Source organism: Anneissia japonica, unplaced genomic scaffold, assembly GCF_011630105.1.
Source record: "Anneissia japonica isolate Jap-2015-1 unplaced genomic scaffold, ASM1163010v1 scaffold287868_len458714_cov195, whole genome shotgun sequence".
Lineage (NCBI taxonomy): Eukaryota > Metazoa > Echinodermata > Crinoidea > Comatulida > Comatulidae > Anneissia > Anneissia japonica.
In genome coordinates, this window is record NW_022698322.1 from 191,103 (window position 1) to 209,017 (window position 17,915).

The following is a 17,915-nucleotide window of genomic DNA, read 5'->3' on the forward strand; positions in this document are numbered from 1 at the left end:
CTCAATTACCTTGATTATTCCATTGCTTGTTCAATATATAATAACTCAGAGATACCTATCACTCAGTAAGGTTATTATCATAAAGAATTTCAAATTTTGCTTGTAATCCTTTTTGAAATGAAGGTTACTAGCTAATTTCATTCCCTGAATACGGTCCCAGGCCCATAGCCAGGTCATTTCAAGGCGGGTGGGGTCGCGGTGGGGTCGGGGAGCCCCCGAAGTCGGAGCAGTTTTTGTGTTTAATGTGTCTATATAATGTTATAAAAGCAGTTATGTTTTGAAAAAGATCTATGTAATAAAAAGGTGGTAATATAATAAAATTAGAAAATATTTTCTTAGAATTGGCATGTTTAAATCACACCGAAAGATATAAAAAAAACCTCATCGCATAATCACTATCAATATACTCAACACATTCATTATTATAAAACAAAAAAAAAGCTATTCTTCTTCTTCCTCCTCTTCCTCTTCCTATCCATCTTCTTCTACTACTTCTTCTTGACTCTCATTTTGTACACTGAAAATAATAGTACTATTTTACTACATGGCTAAAAAAAACAAATATTGTCATTACTACTGACAGGGCCATCGTTAAATTAAGTCAGAGCCCAAAATATAGCATCATATTCAATACGTCATCTGACATCATGAGAAACTAAACTTTAATTACAATTATTTGTTATATACTAGGCCTAATTCAAAAAGATGTGTATAAGAGACAGACATATGTAATTCTAAAAGAAAAAAAGAAAAAAATTGCATTGGTGATAAATTTTAATGACTGATCATGAACTGTCGTCCCAGAATCCTATGAATAATGTACTAAGAATTGTTTGAAGTTGTCCGTTAAATCTTTCATATTATTCATTATGGTAGTGGCCTCCTTCTGCGTATCAATAATTATTTGCGAACTATAATCATCTTTATCAAATATTTTCAACTGCGGATCTACATGTTTGTCTATAGACCCCTTAGCGTACTTATAACCTGTCTCTTATACACATCTAGATGTGTATAAGAGACAGCACACATGCAGTGATATCTAATTCACGATTAGCTAGTTTATCTGCTGTCTCTTATACACATCTAGATGTGTATAAGAGACAGAATTTGGGCACACTTTAACATAATACATACGGTACTGATTAATAATAGCTGAGATTTGATGCACATTTCAGAATTATTAATCGTTTTTAGTATATCTTACTAAATATTTATTGTCTATTAAATAAAATATGAATTTATATGCATCTTTAGAAATACAATTTCTACAATATTAATCTTGTTTTTATATAGATAAATGTTCGATAAATTCTATCCTTCTTAAAAAAAAAAAAAAAAAAAAAAAAAAACGAAATTCAGCGCGTCTATTTTCAGTCTAATCAATGGCGTTTGTAAACGTGCACTGACGTCATCGTCGAATTCGAGGACTTTCGACGGTAAAGCTGGCCTGCCTGCCTAGGTCCCAGGCCAACCAATAATAATTTACAAAATGTATTAAAAAAAAAAATATAGTTCTATGGCGCATCCTGTTCAACTTTTACAACAAAAGCCTAGGCCTAGTACCTGTAGTACGTCCTACTGTACTTAGGCCTAGGCCTACACTAGTTTGTTGTTGTCGGGGTATAATTCTGTCTCTAAATATGAACGAGGAGCGAACCTAGCTAGTCAACATCTAGGCTAGGGTAATTGATATTGAAATCAATAACTCACCTTAAAGATCTGCCGTTTTCTTCGGACGAAAAAAAGTCAGTTATTCTACGACGTTTCATGATTCTTTACCACTGAAAGTTAACAAACACTCGTTTTGACGCACTCCGGTCTGTAGTGTGTGTCTGCTGTTGAAAACAAACTTCCTAGCCTAATTTTGTGACTGGCTATGATGACTGAGATAGACCATGTTGATTTATTAATAATATTTTGTTTGGAATGGAAAAAAGGAGAGTCCATTTCCCCAAAATGCTCCATCAGCATATAGTTTAGTGTGCGCTATGGACAGTATGGCTATGGAATTTACTAACCACACAATCCACTATCTGCATTTGGTGGATTTGCTGGAGTTCTGAAGCTGAGGTATTCTATGAATGTAGGCTTGCAGGCTACAATTTAAAAACGGGTGACCAAATAATGAATTAGGTGCTAAATTTTGATTTAATGCTGGGTAAGTTAAAAACAGACATTCTGTCAGAGTCGGACTCATTCAAACATTTCGAGGGGGTTCGCTAGAAAACAAGGGGGTATGCTAGAAAAGGGGGATTCGCCCGAACCATACGCCCCCCCCCCCCGGCTACGGGCCTGGGTCCTGGGTCCTGTTAATTGATTGTCTACTACATCTTCCGGGGCAACGCGTATCTGGGCAGCGAAGTATAAAGCACACTGTATCATACTTTCTCTACTTTTACACACAGTTTTTGCTCCGACGAGGTTGCTGAAATTCTCGCAGTGGACAGACTTTTTGTGGACAAAATAGTGCGTCACATAATGTGTCAAAATTTTTATCGAAAGAAAGGGGTGCTTTCTTAGTTAACAGGGTGTGCCAGCAATGTCTCACTTTGAGTTTAAAACAAATAAACGTAAAATATAACAAATTATAACCTACCTTACTTTTCGACGTCGTGTTCGGCACAAAACTCCAAAGATGGCAATGACTATCAATAATGCTAAAGGTATGACACACACAAATGACATGTTCAGTTTATGTTTATCTGAGGTTGTAGGGGTATAAATGTTTAAATTGTTGAACAATGTTCTGGAGATGGTAGTTGAAAGACTCATATCCTTATTGGTAAACTCGTGGTGAGTGGGTGAAAGTGTCGGTTGTTTTTTAATTGTTGAAGTGGTATTTGAAAGATTTGCGTCACAATTTGTACGATCGTTCATATCAGGAGTTAAATTTGTCCCTTGATCTTCAGAGCTGTATGTTGTACAATACTTTGTTGGTATGCAGGTAATCACATTTACAATTTTCACTTCCACACCTTTACATTCATGAAATTTATTGTGATTACGTTCCAGACAAAAGCCTAGGTATGTCGAGTTAGTACAAGCAGACGAAGATGGAGAGGTTGATTTGAAGCACCGGGACATTATCAACGATGATCCACTGTCTTTGCATTGTTTCAATTTATCATTTATACATTTGGATATAGTTCTGCAGGTGCATTTGCAATCATCGTTGTCTTCATACAAGCAGCAAAATACCTTATTGTTTCTGTCATTGTTGGTATCATTACTACTAAGCGTATTACTGTTAGCGAGTGTTCTTAGCATGATAACGCTAAGCATCCAAACGAGTGCACATAATAAGAATATATTAAGTTTCATCTTTATGACATAACGTAGACGATTCCTTTTGAATAAACGAAATCCAGCGCAGTCCGGTTGTCCTCTCTTGGTATTCGTCAACCTCTACCACAAATATTGGATATCTTTTAAAACTTCATAGTTTCCTGCAAATAATAGGCCTAAATAAAATTATTAAAACTGATATTCCTTTGATTCACATAAGTCTCCTGAATTGATATTAATATTGGATACAGATAAGGTAGCATTTAGTGCATGTAAAATGTGGCATTCAATGTATTATAAAAATTCAATCAATATACTGTCAAATGCAGTGGAGGTGTTCTTTTTCAACCTATGTTATCTCGTGCAGTGTCTTGTGATGTAAAGTGATAGATATAGGCTAAAAGCCTTTATCATCTCTTCTGTTTTAGAAACATTGTATTTGAATACTTTATTTTTTGTCTGATATTTAATTAAATATGTCTAAAGCTTTACATTATATCTTGACTAGTGTTTAGTTTGTCATGTGTGCTCACTTTGAACGCGTGCATTATTACACAACATCTAGTAACAACGCGTGTGACAATTACCAATATTTTAAAACAATCAAAAAGTGAGTCTCCCAGAACGTAGCAACACCATTGCTTGCCTTTAGCCCTTGGACTCCAAGTGGGGGCCTAGGCGATCCTGGTCCAGCAACGGATTCTCAGTCCCACTGCAAAGTGATAAATTGCATTATTACTATATTAGGCCTATCATTATCATTATCGTTAATAATTTTATTATTCCTATTATCATTATTATTTGTTATATCAATTTCTCTTAAGGTGGTATTAAGATAACCGTTGATGGTTTTATGTGTCGATTATGTAAAGGATACAGCTTCTAGTAAAAACAACATAACAAAGTATACGCTTTATTTTATAATTTTCACCATGTCTTCGTCCTGTATGCAATAACAGTATATAAAAAGCAAATAAAAATAGTTACCATATCTGTGACGTTTTGTTATTACTTGCGATTATTATGACAAAATTGGTGGGATAAAAATATTATTAAATTGTAAAATATTTTCGTTAAACTGAACATTAATATTGCATAACTAAATGACGTAATCTTCTTACTGCTAAAATAACAATAAACAATCTGTATATAATACACAGTCAAATATCCACACTTTTATATGCTAATTTATTAAAATAATGTGAACTATATCGAGAATATTGTATGTGTAATAATACACCATACTTTACAATTCTGACTAAAATACCATACTTAATAGGCCTGTACCGGTACCCAATAGCCACCTAAATAACACTTAATCTCATGATAAATAAATTATACCAATGGTTTTTGAGTAAGGCTTTGCAATATTTTAACTTGATATAAAATATTATGTACTTACATCAAGTCACTTAGTACAGTTAAACACTCGTCTGTTAGTCTAGGTTACTTTATTCCACTCCAGGTTGCAATGTTTGCTGCTCATTCACTTGTTCGTGCGTGAGGAGATGGAATGAAACTAAATAATACTAGGCACAATTACTAACTACAAAACAATGTAGTTTGGATTATAATTTAGCATTTTGAATAATAATAGTTGAACAGATTTAAATTGTCTAGAAATGATGTGTGGTTTCGATTTGCTTGTTAAATATTTTGTTGACTTCTAAAGTAGTTTAGTTTGTATGGCCACTTGGTGTGGCTGTGGGCTAAATAATCTTTTTTACAAGATCCCACCAAAAGCAGCAAACTTTGAACCACAAACATGGGATCAATGACAACATTATTTGAGATAAACATTATGCAATTAATTTATATTATAATAGTGAGTAGTTCTACCAAAATACATCGTAAAATGGATTGTACTGTAAAGATTATAAAGTGTAGGCCTATTGAATACTTTTCTTTAAATCTTTTAGTCCCATTTGCCGTTTAATGTTTGATTGTCTATTGATTAATGCATGGAGGAAAAACTTTAAAGCTGGACACTGTTATACGGCCCTCGGCCGATAAATCCATTTCCACTTGCTGATTTGTTTTATGGCAGACTGAGCGAAAACGATCTGGTGCCCGCGCCTGGACGCCTACCGTTCTCCATGGAATCGCGTCAGCAGTGTGCATCCCGCTTAAAGTGTAGTTAATGGTGACATTTCTTGTAGTCTTGACTATGTCATAGGCTACAAAATGTGACAATTTTAAGAATGGGGTTTAACTTGATATTATCATGTTATAGAGGTCTACAAATAACAACGAACCAGGCGAAAGGTTGTTCCAATTGATCGCATACAAATTCGTTTCTTACCTTGAAAATATTTTGCTGTTTAAATATAGGCCTAAGTAAATATATTACAATCATTGGCCAAGTTCAAGAACAATAGTCGGGGCCCGTAGGGAAAAACATGTAATAGGCCTATGTTGTACAACTGATTTTTCTAAGAGAGAAAAAAAAATTGTTTGACGAAAAACTGAGGAACGGTGAATGAGATACAGATTTAAAAACTGGGGGTAAAGGGGCGTAACCACACAATTTTCCACCTTTTTCCCAGTTTTTAAATATTCAAAAATCTGTATCTCACTAACCGTTCCTCAGTTTTTCGTCAAAAAGTCAGTTCTACAACACATTTTCCTCCCTAGACTGACTTTAAGGCAGGACGGTTTGTTATGGTGTTCATATTTAAACGCCATCTTTAAATTAATTGACCCAATTACCTTGATTATTCCATTGCTTGTTTAATAATAATAACTCAGACACCTATCACTCATTAAGTTTGTCATAAAGCGTTTCAAATTTTGCTTGTAAATTTAATCATTTTTAAAATAGAGGTTATTAACCTTTTTCACACCTGGATACGGTCCTGTTAATTGATTTTCCACTACATCAGTTCCTTTTGTAAAAAAAACAAAAAAACAAAAAAACAAAAAAAAATAAAAAAAATAAAAAATAAAATAAAATAAAAAAAACCCCCAAAACCCGAAACTCAACGCAGTCCTGTAGTCCTCTCCTGGTATGATCGTCAACGTATACCACAAATACTGGATTTCTTTTTCAAAAATAACGAATCAATTACATTTTCCAATGCAAGTAAATAATAGGCCTAAATAATGTTATTAAAAACTGATATTAATGTAATTGAAGTAAACCTATACTGAATTGAGATCAATATTGGAAACAGATTATGTAGCATGTGGTAGCATGTGGCACGGCAGTAAATCTTTGGGCTTATTATTAAGACCGTCAAATGATTTTGTTTCATATCTGCAGTCTTTCCTAAATGACTTCTTCATATATAATTATCGTTGGCGCTCTCATTCAGCAGTGATAGGGATACTGTTACCGCTCCGCGTCCAACCCCAGGGTAAGTTGTAAACAAGTTATAAGCATAGACGTGATCGTCATTTGGAGACTCAACAAGTAAGTGGCCTTTAACTTCAAGGTCATGATAGCAAGCCCTTCCAGCACTAACTAGTTCACGCGCTGGCGTAGGCCTATGATTCGCTATGATTTGCGTAGGGAACCCAAGTCATATGCAGTGTCTGGTTCTTTATATTGTAACCGCATGTACTCGTTCTCTTTGTCTGGTGGACAACAAGAAGTGAAGTCAGATTGGAGTCGCGAATCAGCCTGCATGCGACTGCAACTGCTGTGGCCATTGCGTCGGTAGGTCTACTTGCGGAATTGGAATTTTGATGTCTTTCTCAACCGAGCGATCATCTTGGACGTTCGAATTCATATCATTTACTAAAGAGAAAGGAAAATGATGATTTAACAAATCATATATTTCGATTTCTTCTAGATGTACATTGGCCTACCATCTCAAACGAATAAGACAAAACCGTTGACTTACTAAATAGGCCTAAGCTACGAAAAAATCCCCGGAAGATTTGACTGTTCCATTAACATTGGCATATGTCTACGTCTATGTTCCATTGGTGTAGAAATATACCACATAAAATAAATGTAAGGAACTCTGAAGTTGTACTCGTTTTGTTTACTTACATGCACATGTGCTCATTGATGTTTGATTATCTGCCGATGAGCTATTCTGATGTACATGCACTGTGATTCTAAAAAATAAAACAATTGCATTGGTGATACATTTCAATGACTGGCTAATATGGTCATTAACTGTCGTTCAAAATTCTTATGAATCATGTACTAAGAGATTATTATGCATTAGCAATAAAACTTCATACATTTTACCTACATGGCACCTGTTAAGAACAGATCAGATTTAAAATGTGAATTTGCCGGGACTGGTACAAATTTATTTATATATAGTGTAACATGTTGAGTAAAAATCAATGATGTTCTCCCGCAGGGCCTAATCGTATAACAACGCTTCGGGAATGGAGTTTTAGAGCAAAAAAATCCTATTGTATATTAAGGTTGTACCCAGGACCTTGGCAAGCATCTTAACTATCAAGTTTTTCAACTCAAATTTTTCAACTATTCAATAAAACAAGGTCAAACTAAAACACAGCAGGCTAAATTCAGATTTATAATACAACAACAACAAGTGAGAAAGGTTACTGCAGAAATTTGGCAATTTGTTCAATTCTCGGTACCGTATTAGGCCTACTTAACTTCAGTATATTGAGGTTGCTGAACAACCAGTGACAAGCAATACAATAATCATACGTTAAGCATTTCGATCAATTTCAGAAATGCTCTGTCACCGTGGGTCTTGAGACGTGATCTCAGAGACTTAGAACATCTTACAGGAGACATCAGAAGTATAACATTATATTGCGGAGCTTTATGGTTGAGAGCCTTGTGGTGTGAGGGGATTTGTTGACGGAAGAAGGGTAAGGTACTTTCCTCACGGTCGCCACCACTGTCTGCCTTCTAGCTTAAACCAGTAAACATGAACATTTAATAATTATGACCTACCTTGCTTCTGGACGTCGTCTTCGACACAAATCCCCAAAGATGTTAATGACTATCAATAATGCTATTATTATTCTTATTATTATGATTATTATTATTATTATTATTATTATTATTATTATTATTATTATTATTATTATTATTATTATTATTATTATTATTATAATAATAATATAGACAAATACCATGTTTAGTTTATGTTTATCTGAGGTTATATTCAATGCTCTGGAGATGGTAGTTGAAAGACCCGCGCCCTTATTAGTATAATGGTGGATAGTTTGAGTGGGTGAAAGTGTCTGTTTTTCCTTGGAGTTGGATATGGTGGTTGAAAGATTGTGGTCTTTACTGAGATGGTCGTGTGTCTGAGTAGATAGAATGATCTGTTGTTCTTCAGAGCTGAACGTTGTAGTTGAAAGGCTTGCGTTTTTACTGTTATCGTAGATATGAGCGGATGACAGTGTTTGTTGTTCTTCAAAGCTGGAAGTGTATATGTACTTCTAGACTCGTAAATATCAGGAGTTAGTAGAAGTGTCTTTTGTTTTTTAATTGAATAGTGGTTGGAAGGCTTGCCTCTTTACTTGTATAATCGTTGATATTATGAGTTGATAATATTCTTTTCTTTAAAGCTGGAGACTGTAGAATACGTTGTTGGTATGCAAGCAGTCACACGTGCAGTTTTCACCACTCTGTTACAATCATTAAATCTCTCATTCTAATGACCTCCCAAAAATATGACTGAGGTGACGGAGTAATTAGAACAAGTTGGCTGATAAAATGATTTTAAGCACATAGCATTTATCAAAGATGATCCGCTTTCTTGACATTCTCTCAATTTCTCTTCACATTCCCCTGGATTTTACAGGTGCATTCGCAATCTTTGTCTTCCAACAAGCCACAAAATACATTAATTTCGTTGTCATTGATATTATCTTTATTAGGCCTATTAGCGAGCGTTCTTGGAATGGTAACGCCAAGCATCCAAACGATTATAAATGATAAGAATTCGTTAACTTTCATCTTTCCATCATAACGTCGGCAATCTCTTGAAAAACCGACACACAACCCAACGCAATCCGGTTGTCCTCTCCTGGTATTCGTCAACCTTATCACAAATAGGCCCTACTAGATTTATTCTTTAAAAAAATCAATTACATTTTCCTGCATATAAATAATAAATAGGCCTAAATAAATTTATTAAAAATTGATACAGTATTCCTGTAATTCAAGTTTATCTACTGAATTGTTTCAATATTGGAAACAGATTAGGAAGCATGTGGTGTATGTATGTATGTGGCATGTGGCGCGGCATTAAAACTTATAATTGACCGTCGAAGGCTGTGGCTGGTCACTTGTGCACTGGGGATGACACAGGGTGGGAAAACACCCGGCCAAACAAGCCGACAGTGGGCGAGGCATATATCAGCCTTTGGCTGTTGCTTATGTCATATGGTTTGCGATTTTGGTCAGAAGGTATTAAAAATGATTACATTATTTAAAAAAATCACCAATAGCCTCCCAGAGCGTAACAACGCTACGGGGCCTGAGGCCGCTAGACCCGAAGCTGGCGCTCGGTGATCCTGGTCCAGCCTCGGTTTCTCACTCCCCTTGCAAAGTGCAAGTGCGAAGCGCAAGTTTATTTAATACGATATTATCGTACAACTCGTCTTATCGGTGTAATATGCAATAACTGTATATAAAAAGGAAATAGCAATAGGCAAAGTAACAATATCATTATTGCCGTTTTGTTATACTTGCGATTATTATGACAGAATTGGTGGTAGGCCTATAAACATGTTATAAAATTGTAAAATGTGTTTGTTAAACTGAACAATATTGCATAACTAAATCGTAATCTTGCTACTGCTAAAATAAAAATAAACAGTCGGTATATAATAAACAATCAAATAGCCACACTTTTATATGCTAATACTGTATACTAAAATATTGTTAACTATATCGAGAAAAGTGTACTCTATACAATACCAATTCTGACTGAAATTTAACATACATAATAGGCCTATACACTATAGCCAGCTAAATAACAGGTTCTCTTATGATAAACATACCAACGTTTTTGAGTAATGTTTTACAATATTTGAACTTGATAGGCCCTATAAAGTATTATGTACTCACATTAAGTTACTGAGTAGAGTTAGATACGCGTCTTTTAGTCTCAGTTCCTTTATTTCACTCCCGATTTTAGTGTTTCCTGCTTAAAGATAGAGTGAAACTAAATACACAATTTCTTAACTACAAAACAATGCAGTTTTTATTATAATTTAGTATTTTGTATAATAATAGATTATAGAATAGGTGCCTAACAGATTTAATTTGTCTAGAAATGGCGTGTATTTTTTATTTCGATTTTCTTTATAATGTTTTGATGATTTATTCAAGTAGTTTAGTTCGCATGGATGAACACTTGGTATGACCGTGGGCTAAATAATCTTTACTACATGGTCCCACCAAAGCAAACTTTTGACCATACAAGACGTGATTAATCACAATATTATTTGAGATAATTAAACATAATGCGATTAATGTTTTTTTTTTTGTTTTTTGTTTTTTTTTTGTATATAAATATTATTTGAAATATAATATTATTTGAGATAATGAATCATACTGCGATTAATGTTTATCTTTTAGGATAATCTTGCTGCATTTAAATCGAAGATCATGGCAACATCATGGCATTCTCTTCTTGAGGAGAATGCATGATCTTCATTTTATCAATATGAGGATTTCGGTGGAAGTGATTATTTTTTTTGTATATAAATATTATTTGAGACATAATATTATTTGAGATAATTAAACATAGGCCTACTGCAGTTAATGTTTATCTTTCAGGATAAACTTGTTGCATTTAAATTGAAGATCATGGCATTCTTTTCTTGCGGAGAATGCATGATCATTTTGACAAAAACATTTTATCAATATGAGGATTTCGGTGGAAATTATTATTTTTTGTATGTTTGTTATTGATATATCTACAGTATTTATATTATAAGGCCTATATTAGATTGTTTATAAAATCTGTTAGTGGCGGTTTTTACAGTGCTGGTTTTTAAATGAATAAAATAAAGAATAAAAATAAGTAATTCCTATCAAACAGGAAAAAAATACATCGTAAAATAGATTGTACTGTAATAATTATAACACTTTTTTTCAAATCGAAATCGTTTAGTATTTCAATTTGCCATTTAAGGTTGATTGTCGATTCAATCCTCTTAACCAACAGAGATAGAAACCTCCACTAACAGGTTGGACAAAAACACACCAAAGAAACAAAATAGGCCTACATGGTACAAACTTACATTTAACTATCATAATTTTAAGCTTAAACGAGGATAAACTATCATAAAAAATATTAATTTCATCCGAACAAATTACTTAAATGTAACTGCTTATCTTTGAAATAAACCTCTCTTTGTTAGTCAACTCGTCCAAATGGAACATGGATAAGTTCTTAGTAAGAGTACGACTAGGAACGTTCAGTGTAAGTGAAGGTACAAGATTACAATCAAATATAGAATTTAAGCTTTTGTACAATAACAACATGAAGACAATTACAGTATAATCAGTACATGTCAATAGCTAAAAACATTTAAAAACCTACTTTGTATTCTATCAATAAGATGGGTTTGACTTGGAGAAATCGAGTTTATAATAACAGAACAATACTCTAGATGATTTCAATTAATTCGTCTCATGAAAACAGCAAAAATACAATGATTTACGTTAAGGAAACAAATACCCAAAGTACTAAAAATAAATTGTACCGTAAAGCCTGGGTCACTCATTTCACCCGACAATCGTATGAAACGCGATTCTATTGAGAATGCAATACCACGACGCGCGCAACGGATCGTGTTGAATGACGATCTGATCTGCTGAGTACCGACAATCAACAGGCGCCGTTGCGTCCTCTGAGGCTCACACAGAGAGCGAAAATAGTTACAACGTAAAACGGTCGTAATCCGTCGTACGATGCAGCTAGTGCCCGGTGAATATAAAGTGTAATAAAAACTTTTTTTTCTCATGATTCAATAGTTGAATTTGCCATTTAATGTCAGGGGTGGTGCCAACGGGGCGGGGGAAGGCAGAGCCCCACCCGTCTGGGAGAGCTTTGGGAGAAAAAAAAATTATATGCATTTTGTGCATAATAGTAGACTCTAAAATCGATTAAATAAGCCTTTGAAACCCATAAATTGTCAAAATTTTCGGGGCTTCTCCCCTGTACTACGGTACTTTCGGAACAATTTAAGCGACGCTCGACGTCCACTTTTGCTCCCGTCGGCGATATCTTCCCCTCGTTGGGGGCATCGAGCCGGGAAAATCCTGGCGTCACCTGTTTAATGTTGATTGTCAATTGATTAAAAGCAACTTTAAAGCTGAAGCCTGCGCCTCATCGCGTTTCATATGGAAGCGCGTTAACATTAATAGGCCCCATAATAATGTATAGAAAAAAATACGCATAGAGTGATATCTAATTCACGATTAACTAGTTTATAACATGTCTTCACAATTGTGTTCTTGCACTGATTTAATCTATCATTAGTAAAATTTTGCCATTACTTCGGACCTCTTCTATATTACTATGGATCATTTAACTACTGGCCTATCTGTGCTTACGGATCCGTTTCGTCATTGATACTAACGCTATTATTGGTCTTCAAACAAGCTTGAGGTTTAGTTTATCTTATCTACAGTCTTTCCTAAATGACTTCTTCATATTCATCATTGGTGTTCTCATTCACCTTTGATGGAGATACTATTGACACATTCCGCGTCGAAACACAGGGTCACTTGTGAACACTTTATAAGCATAGTCGTGGTCGTCACTTGTATTCTCAACAAACACGTCGTGGCCTTCAAGATCATGATCGCAAATCTTTTCAGCATCATCTAACGCACGGACTAGTCCACGCGCTGGTGTATTAACCTGGTCCGTGTAGGGAACCAAGTATGTAGTATCTGGTTCTTGACATCGTAACCGCATATACTCGTTTTCTTTGTCTGGTGGGCGATAAGGAGTGTAGTCAGATTGGGGTCGGGTATCAGTGAGAGTGCCTGCATGCGACGGCAACTGATGTGACAGCTGATTCGGTACTTGCGGAATTGGAATTGTGATGTCTGTCTTAATCGAGCGATCACCTTGAACGTTCATCGAATTCATTTCGTTTACTAAAGTGAAAGGAAAATAAGATGATTTTAACAAAAAAGGTGATTACTCCCTTTTTTCGCATTTTTTAAATATTAAAAAATCTGTATATCATTTACCGGTTCCCGAGTTTTTCATCAAATACATTTTTGTGTCTTAGAAAATGAGTTCTACAACATCTACCTCCGAAGCCTGGGCCAGTTGCGTAACGACGAATCATGGAGCTCGGGGGCGAGAAAATGTTGGGCCTGTGTATATCAGCAAAGTATTTTCGCTCGAAGTGACCAGGGTGGGTAATCCCGCTAGAGATAGGCCTATTTGTTAAGGCTGAAAATGCTCTATTTAATTATCAGACAATATAAAAAATATCGTTCGACTATGTAACAATATAATCAAGTAATATTGTGCACACACACACATTATTAAAATGAATCTTTGCGTGGAATATTATTAGGTCTACATAAATCGTCATTTGCGTACGTGCATTGGTTACATGTTTATTCCTGAATGTAATGATTTCCCCAATGAAGCTTTTGGCAATATATAGTTAAGAATTATAAATCAATCATTCAATCAATCGTCCAGGGAGCACGGGGCTAGCTAGAGAGACCCCAGTGGTCTCTGGGCTCATTTGGAATTGCAACTGAACGTTGGCGTCAGAAAGCACACATGCATTATACAACTGATAAAAGCTCCATCATAAAATGGGTTGTCGTAGGGCATGGGGCACACGTCTTCTCTAGAGTGCTGGGGTAGTAAGAGGGCCTCTCTGGGGCCATTTGGTCTTGGACTGGTTGTGGCTACTATCTTTAACTTCCCTGCTATGATATTCTGTTTTTATTGCATTCATATCAGTGTTCCATGTTCAATATTGGTATGTATCCGATTAACATAAAGACTTTAGATTAGATTTATTCAGTGTAAAATAAAATGGTCTAGAATCATCTACGTCATTACCATTGCTATCACCATTAGATTGTGCATCAGAGGTTAGTTTCCTATCATCAACATTGCCTTCAAGACTACCATCAGATTTATTAAATGTAAAATAGAATGGTCTACGATCGTTTGCGTCATTGGTTTTGCTGTCATCAAAGTTGCTTTCAAGGATGCTGTAGTCCTCGTCATTAGCGAAGTAATCCTCTTGTTGCTGTCTAACCAGGGGAATTGGTGCAAGCACAGGATCATCTGGATACGAGTATTCATGGTAATCATCAAAAGACTCAAATACCTGGGGTCTACCATCATGGGTGTGATACCGACCCTCTTCAACATTCTGTGACGTCGGAAATGCTGCCTCAGGAATGTGAGCCTGAACCTCTCCATCATCGAGTGCCACCAGAGATACTGCCTCTGGAGTGTGATTTCCAACGTTTTCAGCATCACGTGACGCCAAAACTGTAGTATCCTGAAGTCCATGTGCTTGTGTTGCGTGGTTCACGCACGGGTACGAGTAGTCAGTGCTATCTTCGATATCTGGTTCCTGGCGTCTCAGGTTTTGGGAATCAGTGAGATTCGTGTTCTGATGTCGCTCTTGTTGACGTTGAGTTGACCTGTTTGGAATCGAACGATAATCTTCATGGCTTCGTGTATTATCATCACTAATTACTAGAAAATAGAATCGCATAATTAAAGGCATTTAGATATTTTTGGACAAACAATAACGTGCATAGGTACGCATGTGCCTGTATTACGATGGCATATTTCATTAACAGTTCCGTAATACGAGTTTGTACGTGTTCTTGAGTTATTGCAACGTAATTCCTCGTGGTATTCCGTAAACAGGCCCTATTCTTATACATAATGTATTATAGTTCACAAATTTATTTCACTTGCGTAAACATACCTGTTTCTAAATTCACCGGTTTCAGATTTACTACCGATGTTTGATTAGTCATTCTGAAAAAAAAACCCACAAGAATATTGTAAATGTATATCGTATGAATGCATTCGTATTTTCCCCAATATTTCGAACCCCTTTTCGTACTTTAAAATTAACATTTAAACTATTTTTTATTAAGCTTGTACCTCTATAATCTTTCTCGTTCCCTAAATATAATATATATTAATTAGTTCCGCGGTGAGACGTAACGACCAAATTCTCGTCAATTCGATATCTAAAGTTTAATGGAGGCGCTGCAGTATTTTATCGGACACTTTGATTAACATCCAAAAATGGGTGAATGAGAATTATAGATAATGTAGAACTCAAGAGGCCTACCTCAACAAAGGCCTAAGCAAAGCCTTCTATGCTCCTGCAATATGCTTTATTTGAGAGGTTTATGTATTCGATATCATATCGGATAGGCTAGGGGAATACAATGGTAATTAGTAGATTGGGACTCCTGAGAGCATTTCTTTTGCAGGCCTAACCACCTATGTTGTACATTTTTTAGAGGTCTGCAGATAATTTCAAAATGCATGCGGCCCCAATATTTTATCACCCCCGGGCACCGTGAATCGTCGTTACGCCACTGCTGTCTACACAATGTTTGTACCGACATAGCTAAGATAGGTTCTATTGCGGAGGATTCACAGTCGGGTTGGCCGCCTTTCTGTTGGGGACAATTAGTATGCCATACCCAAATTAGAGTCAAAGATTTTTCTATGAAAATGTGTCGAGATTTATTAACAATACGCGGGAGTTTTTCTTTGAGGTAGGGGATTTTCTGAATAGTCCCTTCACTGTCTCATTTTGAGTTTTGTTTTAAACAAGTAAAAGTGAAACTTCAATTTGCAACCTACCTCGTATTTCGACGTCGTCTTCGACACAAAACTCCAAAGAAAGCAAGAACTACCAAACAGGCTAATATTACACAAACAGATGTCTCAATACTCTTGTCGTTATTTGGATAATGGTTAGTACCATGAGTTGATAAGGTTGTCGGTTGTCCTTTAGAGGTGGAAGTGGTAGATGAAGGACTATCATTTTGATAATCGCTGGTACAATGAGTTGTCTTGTGTTTTTCAAAGCTGATTTTTTTACAATAATACTTTTGTGACATGCAGGAAACCACATATTCCACACCACTGCAAATATCCAACATTTTCTTATTATATTTACTTTCAGGAATGTCTGAACATAGAGGCAGGCCTATCGTGTCAACACAAGTTGGCAGAGTAGGCCTAATTACCTGTAAGGAGAGTTGTTTCATTACATTTCTTCTTAAGCAACTGGTCAGGTGCACCGGTGTGTTGCGTAGACATCCATTTGTTCTCTCTATACATTCTGGTACAGTTGTGGGAGCGCATTGGAAGGAAACATTGTTTACATACCAGCAGCAACGAAATGTACTACTAGCATCATTTAGCATCCAAACGAGTGGAAATGATAGTAATATGTTAAATTTCATATTCTTATCAAATCTCTTTGAAAAATTACTTATATATTATCTTCGGGTAGAGAGCAAACACACGTCCTTCTGCCTAATTGTTTCCCGCTTATTTGCAGTGACTAGTGCTGATATACGTAACTTAGTAGATGTTGAGATATAGAATGAGAATTAAGTAATACTGACACCACCGCTTAACTTACGAAACAATAGAGTATTGATATTAGTAAAACATATTCAAAGCTATGTAAATTCCCTGGAAATTTTAGTTTTGACTTTGATCCGTTAATTTTTGTTTCGTTGACTGGCATAGCTGTATAAAGTAGAGAGGCATCTTGTGCTGTTGTATTTTAATCTAATTAGGATTTCAAATATAAGTCTTTACTCAACTAAGACACTGTCACTTATTGTTTTAATTTTTTCTCATTATGGATAGTGCACTAACGAATAAGTTAATTTGTAGAGACCTTATGGGACGCCAATTCAATTTGCTATGCAGTAAGCGCAATATGACGCGAGTTTCCCAAAGTTAGGGACTGGTACCCAAGCTGCTCAGACTCGTACTCTCTCATGAAACTGTGATTTTGTATATTTGATGATATAAATGATTATATATAATACTGTATTAATTAAACTTCGACATCCAAAAGTTCACATAACTGAACTTCAAATGAAAACCTGGATATCATAATCAGGGACGTAGCCAGGATCTTAAAAGGAGGGGGGGGGGAGCCGTTATGCGAATTACGTATGACCCCGGCGGGGTCAAGGGGGCGAATCCCCCTGTGAAGTAGCGCACTCTGAACGTTCTTAGGACTGTTTGAGAGGATAAAGTGAAAATTGCAATACCTTGAGCAGTAATTCCTGGCCCCGAAACCTTGACTCAGAATACCGAGTTGGTGTCCGGCGGGGGATAGTTTTCCACCAAAGATTTTACTATTGTTTATTTTATTGTACTGTGCTGGTTCTGTCTCTTATACACATCTAGAGGAGGATGTCGGATAGAACATACACAACATGTAAAAAACCTTGGTGTTTTTCTGGATTCAACGATGACCATGGGTAGACATATTTCTAAAATTACCAGCTCATCTATATTTCACTTGCGTAATATAAATCGAATTAGGAAGTACCTCTCAAGAGATGCTACGGAGCAAATTATACATGCATTCGTCACTTCATGTCTCGATTTTGGAAATTCCCTTTTTATTGGCTTGCCGAAGAGTTCTTTACACCGTCTCCAGTT

The 17,915-nt window shown here is 35.8% G+C and overlaps 1 protein-coding gene and 1 long non-coding RNA gene across 2 annotated transcripts; both read right to left on the bottom strand.

The window, feature by feature from the left end:
- Window positions 1–11,486: 11,486 nt before the first annotated feature.
- Window positions 11,487–14,918, bottom strand: LOC117102483. Its single transcript, XM_033242763.1, has 3 exons — window positions 14,907–14,918; window positions 14,295–14,820; window positions 11,487–13,360 (listed from the first exon to the last, which is right to left on the bottom strand). The coding sequence occupies exons 1-3, from the start codon at window positions 14,916–14,918 to the stop codon at window positions 12,948–12,950; spliced, it is 951 nt and encodes a 316-aa protein (XP_033098654.1). The 3' UTR covers window positions 11,487–12,947.
- Window positions 14,919–14,925: 7 nt separating this feature from the next.
- On the bottom strand, window positions 14,926–16,188 carry LOC117102487. Its single transcript, XR_004444424.1, has 3 exons — window positions 16,083–16,188; window positions 15,184–15,236; window positions 14,926–14,945 (listed from the first exon to the last, which is right to left on the bottom strand). It is a non-coding gene; the product is annotated as an uncharacterized LOC117102487 (long non-coding RNA).
- Between the last annotated feature and the right edge of the window lie 1,727 nt (window positions 16,189–17,915).